The sequence below is a fragment of the Dunckerocampus dactyliophorus genome, chromosome 16, assembly GCF_027744805.1.
Source record: "Dunckerocampus dactyliophorus isolate RoL2022-P2 chromosome 16, RoL_Ddac_1.1, whole genome shotgun sequence".
Classification (NCBI taxonomy): Eukaryota; Metazoa; Chordata; class Actinopteri; order Syngnathiformes; family Syngnathidae; genus Dunckerocampus; species Dunckerocampus dactyliophorus.
This window is the reverse complement of record NC_072834.1, coordinates 1,599,228-1,613,704: the sequence shown is the minus strand read 5'-3', so window position 1 is coordinate 1,613,704 and position 14,477 is coordinate 1,599,228. Positions and strand designations below refer to the sequence as shown.

The 14,477-nt window shown below is 41.7% G+C and overlaps 1 protein-coding gene across 2 annotated transcripts in view; it reads right to left on the bottom strand.

Moving 5' to 3' along the window:
- The window catches only part of cltca (clathrin, heavy chain a (Hc)), a 36,464-nt gene that overhangs the window by 8,912 nt on the left and 13,075 nt on the right, over positions 1-14,477 (bottom strand). For both annotated transcript variants that reach the window (XM_054754840.1, XM_054754841.1), the window contains exons 6-21: positions 14,178-14,351; positions 10,518-10,715; positions 8,668-8,868; positions 8,386-8,538; positions 8,172-8,294; positions 7,333-7,470; positions 7,082-7,246; positions 6,779-6,959; positions 5,629-5,792; positions 3,063-3,188; positions 2,833-2,975; positions 2,213-2,447; positions 2,003-2,125; positions 1,238-1,383; positions 963-1,146; positions 694-886 (exon numbers count right to left, since the gene is read on the bottom strand). In XM_054754840.1, coding sequence (XP_054610815.1) covers positions 694-886; positions 963-1,146; positions 1,238-1,383; positions 2,003-2,125; positions 2,213-2,447; positions 2,833-2,975; positions 3,063-3,188; positions 5,629-5,792; positions 6,779-6,959; positions 7,082-7,246; positions 7,333-7,470; positions 8,172-8,294; positions 8,386-8,538; positions 8,668-8,868; positions 10,518-10,715; positions 14,178-14,351 — 2,647 coding nt within the window. The remainder of the gene's footprint in view (positions 1-693; positions 887-962; positions 1,147-1,237; positions 1,384-2,002; positions 2,126-2,212; positions 2,448-2,832; positions 2,976-3,062; positions 3,189-5,628; positions 5,793-6,778; positions 6,960-7,081; positions 7,247-7,332; positions 7,471-8,171; positions 8,295-8,385; positions 8,539-8,667; positions 8,869-10,517; positions 10,716-14,177; positions 14,352-14,477) is intronic.

The window sequence follows — 14,477 nt, the reverse complement described above, 5'->3', positions numbered from 1 at the left end:
GTGTTTCAAACGGAGTGGGGAGGAAGGACAAAGCAACCAAAAATGTACCACTTCCACACGGAATGATAGGAGAACCTTTTTTTCTTTTGATCTCAGCCATGGTATGCTGGCTCAGTAGCCAGTCTCCATGTATTGTGAAAGGTCATGTAATCTAACGTCATGTCTCATGACATTACTGATGCCTAGTGGCCACCATACTATAACTGGTCTTTCAATATTTTTGACTAATAATAGGCCTTAGTTAACCACAACACAGCAATCATTTTTGCATTTTTTTTTGGGGGGGGGGGGGGGAATGCAACATATTGAGGGAGCGATATTGAAAGCGCGTGTAACAATCTGTCCCGCACAATTAAATTTTCTTAAAAACTGGGGTGATACTTTTTAGGCGGCTGTACACAAACTCCAAAATGGCTTATTAGGGCTGTAATTATTAAAATATGTATCTAGTGTGTCCACTAGATGGCACCAAGCTGTGGGATTACAGTTACCTCTGGAGTGCCTGACTGCATTTTTGCATCAAGGGTCAGCGAATTACAAAATACTTCAACATTAATCTCCTGAAAGGGGAAAACTGTTGCTGTCATTCATAAACACATTTAGATGACTGCCCACGATTCTCAAAAACCTGATTGGAATGAATATGATGATCACTTTCTGTTCGTCTTTTGTTTCAATGACCTTTCTGCTTACCGCTCTTATCAGCAGCCTGCACCACCTCCATGTATGCAGAGGGGTCGTCGGCTTTGATGTAAGAGTCTATGGCCTCTTTGACGAGGCCCTTCTGGAGTTGAGCCTTGGCCAGTTGGCTCCACACAGCAGGTTCATTGCAGCGCTCTGCAAACTCATATGCTCGGTCCAGGTTGCTAATGTGTTCAATCAGCACCTGAAGAAAAGGAAACAAGATGATCAAAACATGCCATAACTGGGGTATTTAGCCCCCCCAGGAACAGTTGGCTTACCTGCACGGCAGATGTGTTGACATCAAACTTCCGAAAAATGGCAAAGGCTTCCTCAAACAGCTCATTGCTGATGGCGATGTTTGCAATATCTGGAGCGTCGTAGTTGTCAAGTCTGTTGATGTACTCCATCACACGTGTGCGGTCAGCTTTGATTGCCGTCAGAATCAACAGGTTCTGCAGATTTCTGCCAGCAAAAGTAGCACACGCAGATCCCTTCAGCACTCATTTCACCTCTGCAACACTTGAACACCACTGTGGATGCTGCAAGTAAACACCTGTGTTCACTGAAGACGGAGTTATCCAACACTATCTTTTCCAGCAACTCAATGAGCTCATTTGGTAAATCTGCAGTCATGAAGGCCTTCACTGTGACCGACACCTCTTCTGGGTCCTGAGTCTCCGACAGTGCTGTCTGCACCACCTGAGAGACAGAGTGGCAAGGCTGTGGGAAGGAGTGGTGCTGGAAATCTGCCTCTGCAATACGAGCCAGTGCCACTAGCTAGTGTGTATACTGTTCATATGGCTGCTTTGCTTAGAAAAAGAAAATGCTAGTACAGTAACCCATCGTTTATCGTGATTAATTGGTTCCAGACCCGACCGCCATAAGTGAATTTCTGTGAAGTAGGCTTCAATATTAACAAACAGAATATTTTTGTAGTTAGAAAACATGTTTGACTTTCTAAATACCATCTGCGACGGGGGACACTTGCATCGCAGCAGTCTTCCTCCGCTGTGCAACACATACACAATAATGGACTGGCGAGAACACAGTAATACGATGGGAAAAAAAACAGAGCCACTGAGAGGTCTGACTTTTTTGTCACCTACTGTTTTGTGATGCAAATCTATTACTCTCTTGAACGCATATTGTTTTGAGAAGCCATACTCTACTTAAAGAGACCCCAGCAAATAACAGAACTATGTTCCTCCTCACCAAAAGGAGGTGAGGAGGAACAAAGTGGGGGAGCTTGCCGCAACTTAAGCCTCGCTGAGTTAACAATATCTTTCAGAACAAAAGCAGAATCTTTCAATGGCAATACCTGATCAATAAGTGGTCGTCTGTAAGGGTTGGTCTCTAGCAGCACACTGGCCCACAGGTCGGGATCTTTGCGACGTACAAGATAACGAGACAAGCTCTTAAACAGAGAGTTCTCATTGCAGACCTGTATGGGCACGGGAAAAACAGCGTAATGTTACAGGAAAAGGGGGAAACAAAATGGGAATGAGCAAAAAGAGAAATCCAGCCTCACATTGATCAGCTCCTGGTCACACTGGCCCCTCTCATAGGCCACACAGGCCAAATGTGGGTCTCGCTTCTCGCAGTACTTGCCCACCACACGGCTGTCATAGTATGGGTTTTCCCTCAAGAAGCGTTCAGGGTTGTTGTTGCTGTCAATGTAGATCTTGGCCAGGGCGTTGTGGGTAGCCGGCTCCTCACAGCCCTCGTGTATGCGAGACTCCAGCCAAGGCAGCAGCAGCTTCAGTCTTCGAAAAGAAAAAAAGATACACACAGATGTGAGAATATATACCAGGTGTATAACTTCCTAGCTTATCTACATGTGTTGCTTTACAAAATATCAAAGCGGTCCTTGTTGCCTTTCATTTGTCATTATGTAGCCCTCACTAGATAAAGTTTGGACACCCCTGATGTATGCCTTTCTATTCAGGAGAACAATTGTGATGTTTAAAGATAGCCACGTATGATGACAGAGCCTGGCCTTAAGACTCTCCATTCTAATTTATTGCCCAGGTGGTTGATGATGGTGTGTATAACCGTGTGTCTTGATTGGTGCACTCGGAAACAGTCAAGGCTGGAAGAGTAAGACTTCTACTATCTCCATTTTTGTGTAAATTGATGTTGTTTCCGTACCTGTTCCTCTTTTCCACCTCAGCCACCAGTTCATCAGTTGAAAATTGTCCCCTGACCACCAGAATGAGGCTCTTGATGACATCTTCTGAGCAGTCCACATCTAAGAGACCACCGACCACAACAGGCAGACGACTTGGATTCACCTAGAAACACAGAAAACGCTTGGGTTGGCATTATGTGCCAACAAAGTATCCCTAACAATGTAGTTAAACAAGTCATTTGAGCCTTACCTTCTGAACATAGATCTCAATGTATTTCTGCAGGTTGTTGCGGTACAAATAGAGGACAAGGTCGTGGACAAAGTCAAAACGGTCACAGACGATGATGAGCGGCAGCTGGTCAGTGAGTTTAGCTTCCTGTCCATGCAAACATAAGCAAAAAAAAAAAAAAAAAAAGTTTCATTAGAACCACAACCAACCTGCAAGACTAATCCACAAAGCTTAAAATGTTTTTTTTAAACCTAACTGCCTTACTACTATCACAAGGTTTAATTCAACTTGATCAGATATGTCATGTAAGATTTAATTTTTCAACACTGTATCAAAGGAGGTGGGGCTTTTTACTACAACAAAGACTACGTTGTAACTTTTTCTATACATTAAGAGACAGAAAGCTGAGAGGTCCTCTGAACCCACAATGCACTGCTGTGCTGACACTGCGACCATCTATCTACACAGGATTAACAAACTGGGATTGTGCACCTCGTATAATCCAATAACATGCTGCACAGATGAGAGGCTCCTAGTGCACGATTAAACACTGGACACAAACACCACAAATCTTTACTTACACATACAGCTCACATATGCAGTTCAGGAAACTACTCTGTTCAACAGACTGCAATCACACACCAATCATCCAACAGCTAGCTAGGACCAAGTAACAATACAAGAGTACTTGTTGCATCCCCTGTGCATAGATGGATTGGTCGCGTCTCAGTATATTATCACACCCTCCAGAATTGAGCAATGACGCGATCCTGTAGGAGTAGCTTATGTAGAACAGGTCTATACCTCGTCCTTTGTCATTTCTGTCTCAACATGGTTGCACGTTGACAAATTCTTATCCGCACTCGGTATCATACATGCGGGATTCCGACTTTGTGGATTTTGACTATTATATAACCCGTCTTTTATCATTATAACTATCATCTCTTGCTTTCCATTATAAAAGGATTCCATTATATAGGGGGGGTGTCAAACCTGCCTTGGGCATATGTGCATATACAGTATCTCTCACAAAAGTGCGTGTACACTCCACAGTACACATTATCTGTTGGAGGGACAAGTTCATACACACACCAGAAATTAAGCTTGGATACACTTAAGAGTGGTCATTGTATAACAGAGTGTACAGCAGAAGGGTCATTTGTATAGTATGCCCCTTGAGAATGTTTGATTTTGGATTGTGGAGTCAGCTTATGGTCAGCTACACTATATAGTCGGCCCTCGGTACATCACAGTTTGAATATCATGCCCTCGCTCTATGGCATTTTTGTAATAAATAATCACTGTTCTGTGGATATTTTGCGAATATGGCCTATTAGGAAAAAAATGCACATTTAAGCAAATTGTATGTGTTCTTGGCATAATTTAAGCATTTTCAAGCCAAAAAATGTCAAAATGAATGAAAATACAAATATAAAGCATTCAGAAGATGTGACAGCAACTCCCGTGTGGACGTTCACTGCATGTGTGTTCTCTGCTTGTTAATAAAGTGATTCAAGTGAGTCTCTCCTTAACCATAAACAGTAGTGTAGTATTCTACACTGATTTCTAGGTGTCAGTGACGTTACATTGATGAGACACTAACCACCGCAGAAGCTGTCAGTGCTAATATGTGAGTCTCTAATATTATTTACGTCTTAGATGGCTTATTTTCTATTATTATTATGTCTACTATAATACGAGGGTAATACAAGTGTAAAGGTGACTATAGGGATGTTATTTCATGTTTACAGGGCTCTAATAATGGTAAACACCGTATTTAAAAAGCCATAAACAGGTTTTCTATGCTCTAACTACAAAAATATTCAATTTATTAATATTGAATCCTACTTTGCGAAAATTCACTTATCGCAGTCTACAAGCAATTAACAGCGATAAATGAGGGACGACTTTACAACAGACAATCTTGGATACACTTTAGAGTAGTCAGCTTACAACAGTGTGTACAGCAGAAGTGTCACTTGTACAGTATGTCGTCTGAGAATATTTGATTTTGCATTATTGAGTCATCTTCGGTACACATGCTGCTTAAAATTTCCAGTGTGTTTGGCGCAATCCTGCAATTTTTTTTTAAAGAAAAAGCTCCCGCAAAATCAGGCATTTAAGACAGGCCTGCAAAATACTGGAGGGACTGATAGTATATACACTTCAAATCCCAGTTTCAATCCTTTGCTTCAAGTTAAAGGGGAGGGAAGAAAACAAAAAAGGGAGAGCTCCTTTACTGTGGGGATACAGATTTACCTGATACATGTCCTGCCCATTCCAAAGACAAAAGAGGAAAAGCACAAAAAAGGCACTTCTGTCAGGATAGTTGCTTGAAGACTTGAGACCAAAATAATAAAATAATAAAAATGCTTTCAGGTGTAAGTGCCATTATCGTGACTATGATATACTCATCTAGTTTAAAAATGACGGATGGTTTTCTAGTTTGGAATATGAATGATGGGAGTGACAATGGGAATTCATTTTTGAAAGCTCCATAACGTGTTATTTAACATTTTATTGTGTAATGCATTCATGACAAAAAGACGGAGCGCTTTTTAAATACAAAGACATTGAAAAGGTTTACCTTCAGGAAGTTCTTGACGCGCTCAGGATCATAACAATTGCTCTCACGACAGATTCGCTCCACTTCTTTGATCTGGCCTGTTTTGCAAGCAGCCTGGATGTATTTGAAGTGAACTTCAGGGTCCTGGCTGAAGTTGACGATGGAGCCCAAGAAGTAGAACAGACCTGAGAGATGCAGATAGACAGTTCACACGAGACCATGAGCGTCAAGGATGTATACACGCCAATAAATGGCTTAAATCAGGGGTGTCCAAACTTTTTCCACAGAGGGCCACATACTGAAAAACAAAAGGATGCAAGGGCCAATTAGATATTTTGTAAATATGCTAAGAATGTGTGTGTGTGTGTGTGTGTGTGTGTGTGTATATATATTTTTCTTTACCCCAAGAAGAAAGTGCATGTCAGCTTTGTGATATAGGTGGAAAAGCCTATTATTGGGGGATATCCATACGGAAACGTTTTCAGGTCAAAACGGCAAAGTATTTTATGGTTTCATCCACACGCAAACCGCGTTCTGGGGGTCCTGAAACTGTTTTTTTTTAAAGCGGCTCCCAGAGTAGGAAAATTTGAAAACGCCAGCTTGTCACTGCCGTGTAGACAGGCAATACGACAATGATGACGTCAGAGTCACGTGACCAGACAAGCCATCATGTCTGAATATTTCAAGTGTCATGACTCACCGCAGTCGACTTTCTCCCAGTGTTTTCTTGTTGTATACTCCCAAAATGAGGCATATGTAATTCCACAAGCCTTGAAAAGCTGAAGACGACGGACTTATGCGCCTCCATTCTTTCTTCTTCTATGGTTGTTTGTGTTACGTGGTTCGGCCTGCGTATCTGTTCACAGCGCCACATGTAGGTGTGCCTTGTGTATTACATCATTTTCACTAAGTTACTCGTTCCCGTCTGGATGCAGGATGGATATTTACTAATCCAGCGCAGTGTGGACGCGACTTGTTTTCGACACTCATAAAGATAAAGAGCAACATTATTTTAGACACCAATCAACCACTGATTGTTCTGGCCTAATTGCTCAACTGATACTTTGAGGACATGACTGAGCACATGACGAAGGGGAGGTGGTCAGCAGGTTTCAAAAGCAGAAATAAGATTGAAAATAAAGTAGTAGAATAATGATGTATAGGCTCTCACCTTCAAAGCTCTTGAAGGACTCAAAGAGCTCCGTGAGAGCCTGCGTGGTGAGCTGCTCGTGGTACTTGGAGGCCACCTGCACACATATTTGCAGGTTCTGGCGGATGTTGGCTGACAGCATGGCTCTGAGGCACTCCAGAGAGTCCTCCACAGACAACGAACCAAAGAAGTTCACCAACCACTGGAGTTTGAAGAGAGACAGGTGGTTTTGGTTATATTGCATGCAGTGGAGTATCTCCTCAGGGGTTGATCAGATTCGTCATTGGGGAAGGAATAATCAGAAGATGATTTAAATAGTCCTACCTCTGGGTTGAGAAGGTGTGTGTGCACCACAGCACGCTTGATGTCATACAGGTCAGTATAGTGCTCCAACGCCCTTTGCAGCAGCCCGGCCTTCTCACAAAGCTGGGCAATGTGTGCGCGGTCGTAGTTGGTGAACATTTGGTTGCCCAGAATGGCATCAGCAACCTAGATTCATGACAAAGCAAAAATAATGTTTGTAAAAACAATATCCAGGCTCTAATGACTTCACACCCTTTCTGCAAAGCATGTACTTGTGGAGCGTGCATTAGGTTCATCTCCAGTAGGCGGGTCTGCAGAGGTCCTTCTGATGGTCTGTTGTTCTTTAGGGCATCCAGCAGGAATGAAGTGCACTGCTGGATCAGGTTGTATTCCATGAACACATCCACAATCTGCACCAACACAGAAAGATGAGGACATCAGTTACTTTGTACCAACAAAACTGTACTGTACAGGTATATACCTGTACACAGGTGGTTCTGTTCCATGGTTACAAATGTGCTGCTAGAAATTCATTAAACATGATGAATTCATTTTGGTCGGTAAACAAGTGACTCACTCGGGAACTAGTTACAGTGCGGTGCGCCGTGGAAGAATAATGCGTGGCTCAATAGTGGCTGTACTTTTCTCAATCGCAACTATCATTACGGATAAAGATCGTGTTGTCACGTCCACTCAGACATCGTCAGGATGGCGAGGAGGTGGTCCATCAACAATCAAAGCAAAACAACCCAACAGTGCCAAAACATTTGCAAACTCAACTGTCCTCTCCGCACGCAGCCATGCCAGGTCAGGACACGTCACATTCATAGTTGGAAATCACAACATTTAACACTACAGTACACACAACTGCCAGGTTGCTGATCCTGTAAAAGCAATCGTAATAAATAGGCAGTGTAGTGGTCTTATTATTGTATTTAGTGTTTTATTACTGTGTTTTATGTCCTTCACATGTTTTACGTACAACGTGAGTGACTTTGGAGTTAATTTAGGTATAATTTAGGTGTAAGAGTTGACTTATACCAGAGGTGGACTTATATCAAAGCCTAGGAACAGAACTCGTACCACCTGTACGTACTGAACCTTATCGGACCTGTGTGATGTCAGCCAAGGGCTCTTCATCCTGCACCAGCATCTGGGCAAACTGTAGACCCTGCTCCGGATTGATCCGCATTACATTCCTAAGAAGAAAGATCCAGTCTGGAGTGTAGCCCACCTTGAAGAAAAAATACAATTTTGCCAGGTTTTATCATCAAACATTTCAATTGGGCTATTTTTAGCTGATGGCACCGGGCAGCTGAACATACCTTTTTCGCATAAAGCACAATCTTGGGGAACTGACCAGTCTCTGCAAAACACTGAATGACCTTGTTTGGGACGTTGGCCCTCAGGTAGACACTAAGTGCCAGGGTAGGATCGACGGCCTTCACCAGATCCCCCAGCTCCTCTGAGCACTCCAGCTGAAACATCATACAAGTAACATCAGCACTGAATTGTAAATACCAAATATATAACATAATATTCTAATATACATACACTGGTGGAGAACTCGACAATAACTCATATCAATACACTATGATCTTGGATACCTTGTCTTCCTTCAGCCACTTCTCCAAAAGCTGCTTCCTCCCCTGCTGGAGGACGGGCCTGCAAAGCTCCAGGGATTCAAACTTGTTGAGCTGGCCCTGGTCCAACAAAATGCCAAAGTACTGCAGCAAGGGGGAAGTCTGGCCCGGTTGAGTAGGCACGCCCTGGAAGCGACGGATGGTGTCTGGGGTTCGCAAGATACCCTGTGAGAAAAACCATCAAACAGAAAAGACAGCACGTTTAAGGACCACACCTCCAGAACAAAAAGTTCTCTTTTTAGAAAGCCTGTGCTCACAGACGGACAAACTAACAAATGTAATTGGTGAGCATGGTAGCATTTTATGGCAGCGTTGAAGTCCTTCTCTTGCTGATCTGGTCCTGTTACTAACAGAGATGAGCGGTTGCTGAGAACCTTGCTTTCCATGTTGAAGTGGTTTATCAAACAGTAATGATATATTTCACTACTTGCCAGCAATTGGAGGGCACAACTCTTTCAGGCCCGACTAGTTTGACGATGAATGTGGCTGCCGTAAAAATCAAAATGGAAAAAAGACGTGTGAAGTTTGGTGCAACGCCATCAGGAATATTGCAATATTATGGTGCAGGGGTGCCCAGCACATCCATCGCAAAGGTAGTGTGGGTAGATCACAAGGCATAAAAAAAAAAAAAAAAACACCGACACATTTCTCTCGATTGACATTCAGGGCAGCCAGTCTGACATCTTATCTTCTTCAATGCGTGTACAACTAAAATCTAGCAAGTTGCCTAGTTAGGCTTCAATTTATTTCTTCTGAACTTTACAAAGGGCATAAAAATGAGTGGGGGAGCAGAACAAAGTAAGAAGCCAAAAACCCACCACCTCAAACAGAATGGAAGGAGGACTTTTTTTGTTTGTTTGTTTTTTTTTAAAGTTGGATTATTATGACAAACAAAACAAATAAAATTATAATTTTTGGAAAATTAAATTAGGTTGCACTAAAAGTTAGAACGCTACAAGAATAAAGTCAAAATATTATGGAAATAAAGCCACAATTACGAGAGGAAAATTTCTAAGAAGAAAGTAAAAACAAACAAAAAAAACCCAGCAGAAATGGAAGAAACCCAGCTGTATTTTTACGATAATAAAGTCTACGTAGTAAAAGAAACAAGTTGGATTCTAAAGGGAAAAAAAGTTGTAAAATGAACAGATTGACCTTGTAACATTAGGAAATAAATTATTTCATTTTAGGGTTTTTTTTGATTCGTAATATGAGAAACAAAATATTTGGAATTTTTGGAGGATTAAAAAAAAAACAGCAAAATTCGAAAAAAAGACCAAAGACTCAAAAGCTCATCTAACAACAACGTTGTTGGAAAATTAGGTTAGGGGAAAAATGATAATATAGGAATAAAGTCAAAATATTCAGAAAAGAAAATTTATGAAGATTATTTGAGAAGAATGTTGAAATAATTAGAAAAATTTTTAAAAAACAGCAAAAATGGGGGGGAAAAGAGCAAAGTTCATACTGATGCACTTTTCCACCTATATCACAAAGCTGAGATTTAGGTTTTATTCTTGAAATATAACTTCTTAGCATAAATACATGAGTTGGTTTACAAATCCTTTCATTTGTCACTATGTGGCCCTTGATAGAATGAGTGTAAACAGGTTCTCTCTATTGAATGCAGTAGAGAAGATGTGTGGGATTAGTCTTATTAAAATGCACACTGCTTCTAAATATCAGTTGACCTTAAATCGTTAATGACAACTGCTTGGATTACCCATGAAAAGCAACTCCTCGGGAGAATCCTGACTCCCAATATAGCAGGTCACAATATGACAGGAAGGCATCGATGCTGATAGAAGGAATACCTTTGGTGCGTTGGCAGCCACCTTGGCAGCCTCGGAGTAGTTGCCAGCTGCAAACAGGTTGTTAAACTTGCGAGCAAAGAGCTCCTCAGCGCCAGCCAGGTTGTTGCGGACAGCCAAACGTAGGGCCAGATCCGGATTCTGCAGCACATTAGTGATGTACGGTATGATGTTTTCTTCCTCCACGCAGACTGACAGCACCTAGAATAAATGGATACACAGAGACAGAGACAACATTTCAATAAAATTCATAGTACTAAGGTGCTTAGTTGTTTTATTTATTTTGCCTTGAACATCTTTTCTGACAGCACACAGGACATATTTAGGTCGAGGGAATGTTGCCGTCCGCAGAGTACAAAGCTGTACTGGATGGCCTTTTAACTAAACATTGCAAGTGTCTAACAAATACCTTAATCACATTCTAAAGCAAACCCTGCTTGCTGAATCTCACAGTGGCGCATACATAGCGCAAAATCTCTGTCTGGGCCTGGGCTGTGCCCACTGACTGCAAATGTATTCCGAATGGGTCAGTGTAACGCATGGCTTTTGTGCGCGGAAAAGGCAGCTGAAAGGAGCGGCTGCCGCTCAGTGGCACGAGGGAAAGCGAGAGGCGGGGGGAGCTAAGGAGAAAGACTGTCTGTGTTGAACCCCTTTACAGACTCGCCCAGCAGGAGTTGCACTTCATTCTTCTACTAATTAGCGGAAGGAACTCAATATAGGAACAAAAACACCTGAAATAGGAGTACACAAACAACCACCTGCACAATATCAATTTTGATTGACACAGCATTAATTTTAATAATACAGTCGCCCCTCGTTGATCACGGTTAACTGATTCCAGACCGGGCCGCTAATACATGGAATATTTATAGAAAAACCTCTTTACGGTCTTCTAAATATGGGTTTTAACATTATTGAGCCCTCTAGACATGAAATAACACCCCTAATGTCACCTTTGCATTTGTATTACTCAATATAGTAGATATAATCACAGAAAATAAGACTGACATAAATAAGATAACAGACTCACACATTTGCAGTTCTTAGTTTGTTCTGGACTGCGTACTTCCTGCGGTGGCCATTGTCTCATCAATGAGTTGTAATGGCGACTTTAAATGGCTTTACACTCATATTACGCAATAAAGTCCACATAATAAAAGTAAATAAGCCATTTAAGACGTGAATAAAACTGCTCATGTGTGTCACAGTAAATGTGGTCCCTAGGAGACTTTTGTGGCGGGCGGACAGATGTGTGGAGGACAGGAAAGTTGTGTTTTAGCTTGTTGTGGGTTATGGCCCCAACACTAGCCCACATTATAATTATGATTATTATGTTATTATTATTGCACCTGTTGTGAGAAAATGTAAAACTTGCAGTAAATGTCTGTTCTGGAGCTTGTCTCACCCAACACCAACATCCTAGTGGCTAATGTACCGTACTACATTCACAATCAGAATGCTTCTTCTGCCTTGTCTTTGTTTTAGTTAATTTAGTTATTTAGCCATTTTTGAGGCTTAATTTAGGCACAAAAAAGTACACTTTGCTTAAGTATATATATTTTTTTAAACTAATAGGCCGTATTCAACCACAAAACAGCGATCATGTATTCATTAATTATAATAATAACTTTGTGGAAAACCGCCATCGAGTGAGGCTGCGATGTAGCGAGCGATGACTGTATATTTATGATCAAGGGCGTTGTTTGCTGCGGTGCGTCACTGCATCTTATCATGTTGAGAGCTGTGTCTAATATTTGGTATGAGACCATATCGCAAGCCCTGATTAATATTTACACACGGTATGCATGCATGTTGTATTCATGTTTAGTATTAAGCACTTCTATGCTAGTCAGTGCTTGGACAATACAACATCAATCATTGAACATCAAAATCAGAATATTCATTTTTAAATATTTTATTGAAATATGAGATAAGAATGCAACACGTTATGAAAGGTCAAAACGCTGAGGAAAAGTTGCATTCTTAAAAATGCCTGTGGTGATGTGGACATAGCCTGAACGCTGACTCAACCTTGAATGACATACTCTACTAAAGACAGGGCAACAATCAAAGAAATCCCTGACGAGCGCTGTAGCATCAAGTGACAGCCGGCCAAGCCAAATAAACACAAAATTCTCCAACGAGAGGCTGTTTTATGCTGTGCTGATACAAAAGATCAGACAGTCATTGTGATTGGATGAGAGGACCTCCACTAAGAGGATTGAAGGCGCCAGGCTACACCTCTCAACTCAAATCATGTGCTAGCTGATGGTGGGCATCTTGAGCTGAAGCTTTAACCAACGCTTTTCCCTCCACTAGAACTAAAAAGTCCCCTTGTGAAGGATAGTCAAGGCAGCAATCTGCGTATCTCTATGGTTAACCACCATTTTTGTTCTCTGTCAGAGTTGATGCTGACTGATATTAAGGTTTTGTTGGCTTAATTTTAATATTAAATACTAGTAACAATAACAAAAGTAGTGTTTTTTTAATGTAATACTCACAGAAGCAGGAAGGAAAAAAATGTGAAAATACATGGTAATAGAAAGAATCTCACTGTTTAGTTGCTCCATCCAAACATAAATGTTTCAAATATGACCTGTGTTCTGCAAGTGGCAGCCTGAGACATTACTTTGTATCAGGTTACCAAAATTGATGAAAAGCCGTTTACGCAAACTGGAGACACAGGGACAGTTATTTTCCAGATCGCTGCTGCTGTAGACCTGTTTGTGAGCATGTGCGGTGTACACACACATCCGCAGTTCACTGCTCCGACATACAGCGAGATCAGTCCCTGCCTTCGGATCAGCTTTCCCGTCTTCCTCAATTATTCATGTGCCGTGTGGCCTGGCTGGAATTTTCTTCATCAGCTGGCTGGGTCCAGTTCTCTTTTCTGGTTCAGCCTTACAACACGCAGCCCTCTCTTTAAGTGACGCACTACACTTTGGATCTCTGGATAATTTTCAATGCTTTGCTGACAGCCGTACTACAAGGCAGTGTGTGCTGATAGGAACTCAAACAAAAACACAGATGCTGTGGTCATTTGCATTACAACCGGCCAGTCACATTTGAAAAACATGCCTGCCTTGACTACAGTATGTGATAGTGAACTCAAAAGTAGTCAACCCTCGCTGTAAATTCTATTCATTTGCCAAGTTTATAAGCTTAATGGTAGTTTGTAAAAACTAGTTAAATGAGTAACTAGTAAACTAGTAAATGAATGTAAGAGTAGAGGTCCAGCACGGCCACTATATGGAAATACTTTGTCACATCCAGTGTTATTCCTTGCAGTCGGAACTGGGCTTCGATGTGATGAAATCACGGGCATGGGCTGTGTTGCCAAAAGCCGGGCATAGATAGCACCGGTGTTAGCTGCCTTGTTAGCACTGAGCGGCACTGGCATGGCCGTGCTGTTGTCGCAGTTGTCTGTTGACATATTTCTCACATCGAGGGTCACCAATGGGGAATGTGATTCAGAAGGAGATAGGAGTGGATTATAAGTGCTGTAAAGCGTTTGTTTACCCTCCACTGAACAAGCAACGACCACTTAATGTCTCAGTTGCTAACACCAATCACATGACGCGGAAATAGAAACTTGTGGAAAAGTGTCACTTTGGTATTACTTCCATTTATATTATATTTATGAGCACAAGTTCATCTACTTACCTGCCCCTTCCTATTGACGCCGATGATGCCTGAGGTGGCCTCGTGAGGGGCAGTGACAAAGATAGTCTCTCCACTGATGCGGTTCATGTAGATGCAGGTGCCCGTTTCCAAGTCATACAGGTGAATGTAGCCATATTTGGTGATGAGGAAGACCACATCCTGCTTTGAGCTTATCTGTTAAGGGGAAAAAAATGTGTGTTAAAAATTTGAAAATGTGCTCATTTTCTATATTCACACAGCAAACAGCCATTCCATCAAATAAATCCATGGAAATTTGTCATTTTATGCTGAAGCAATGAA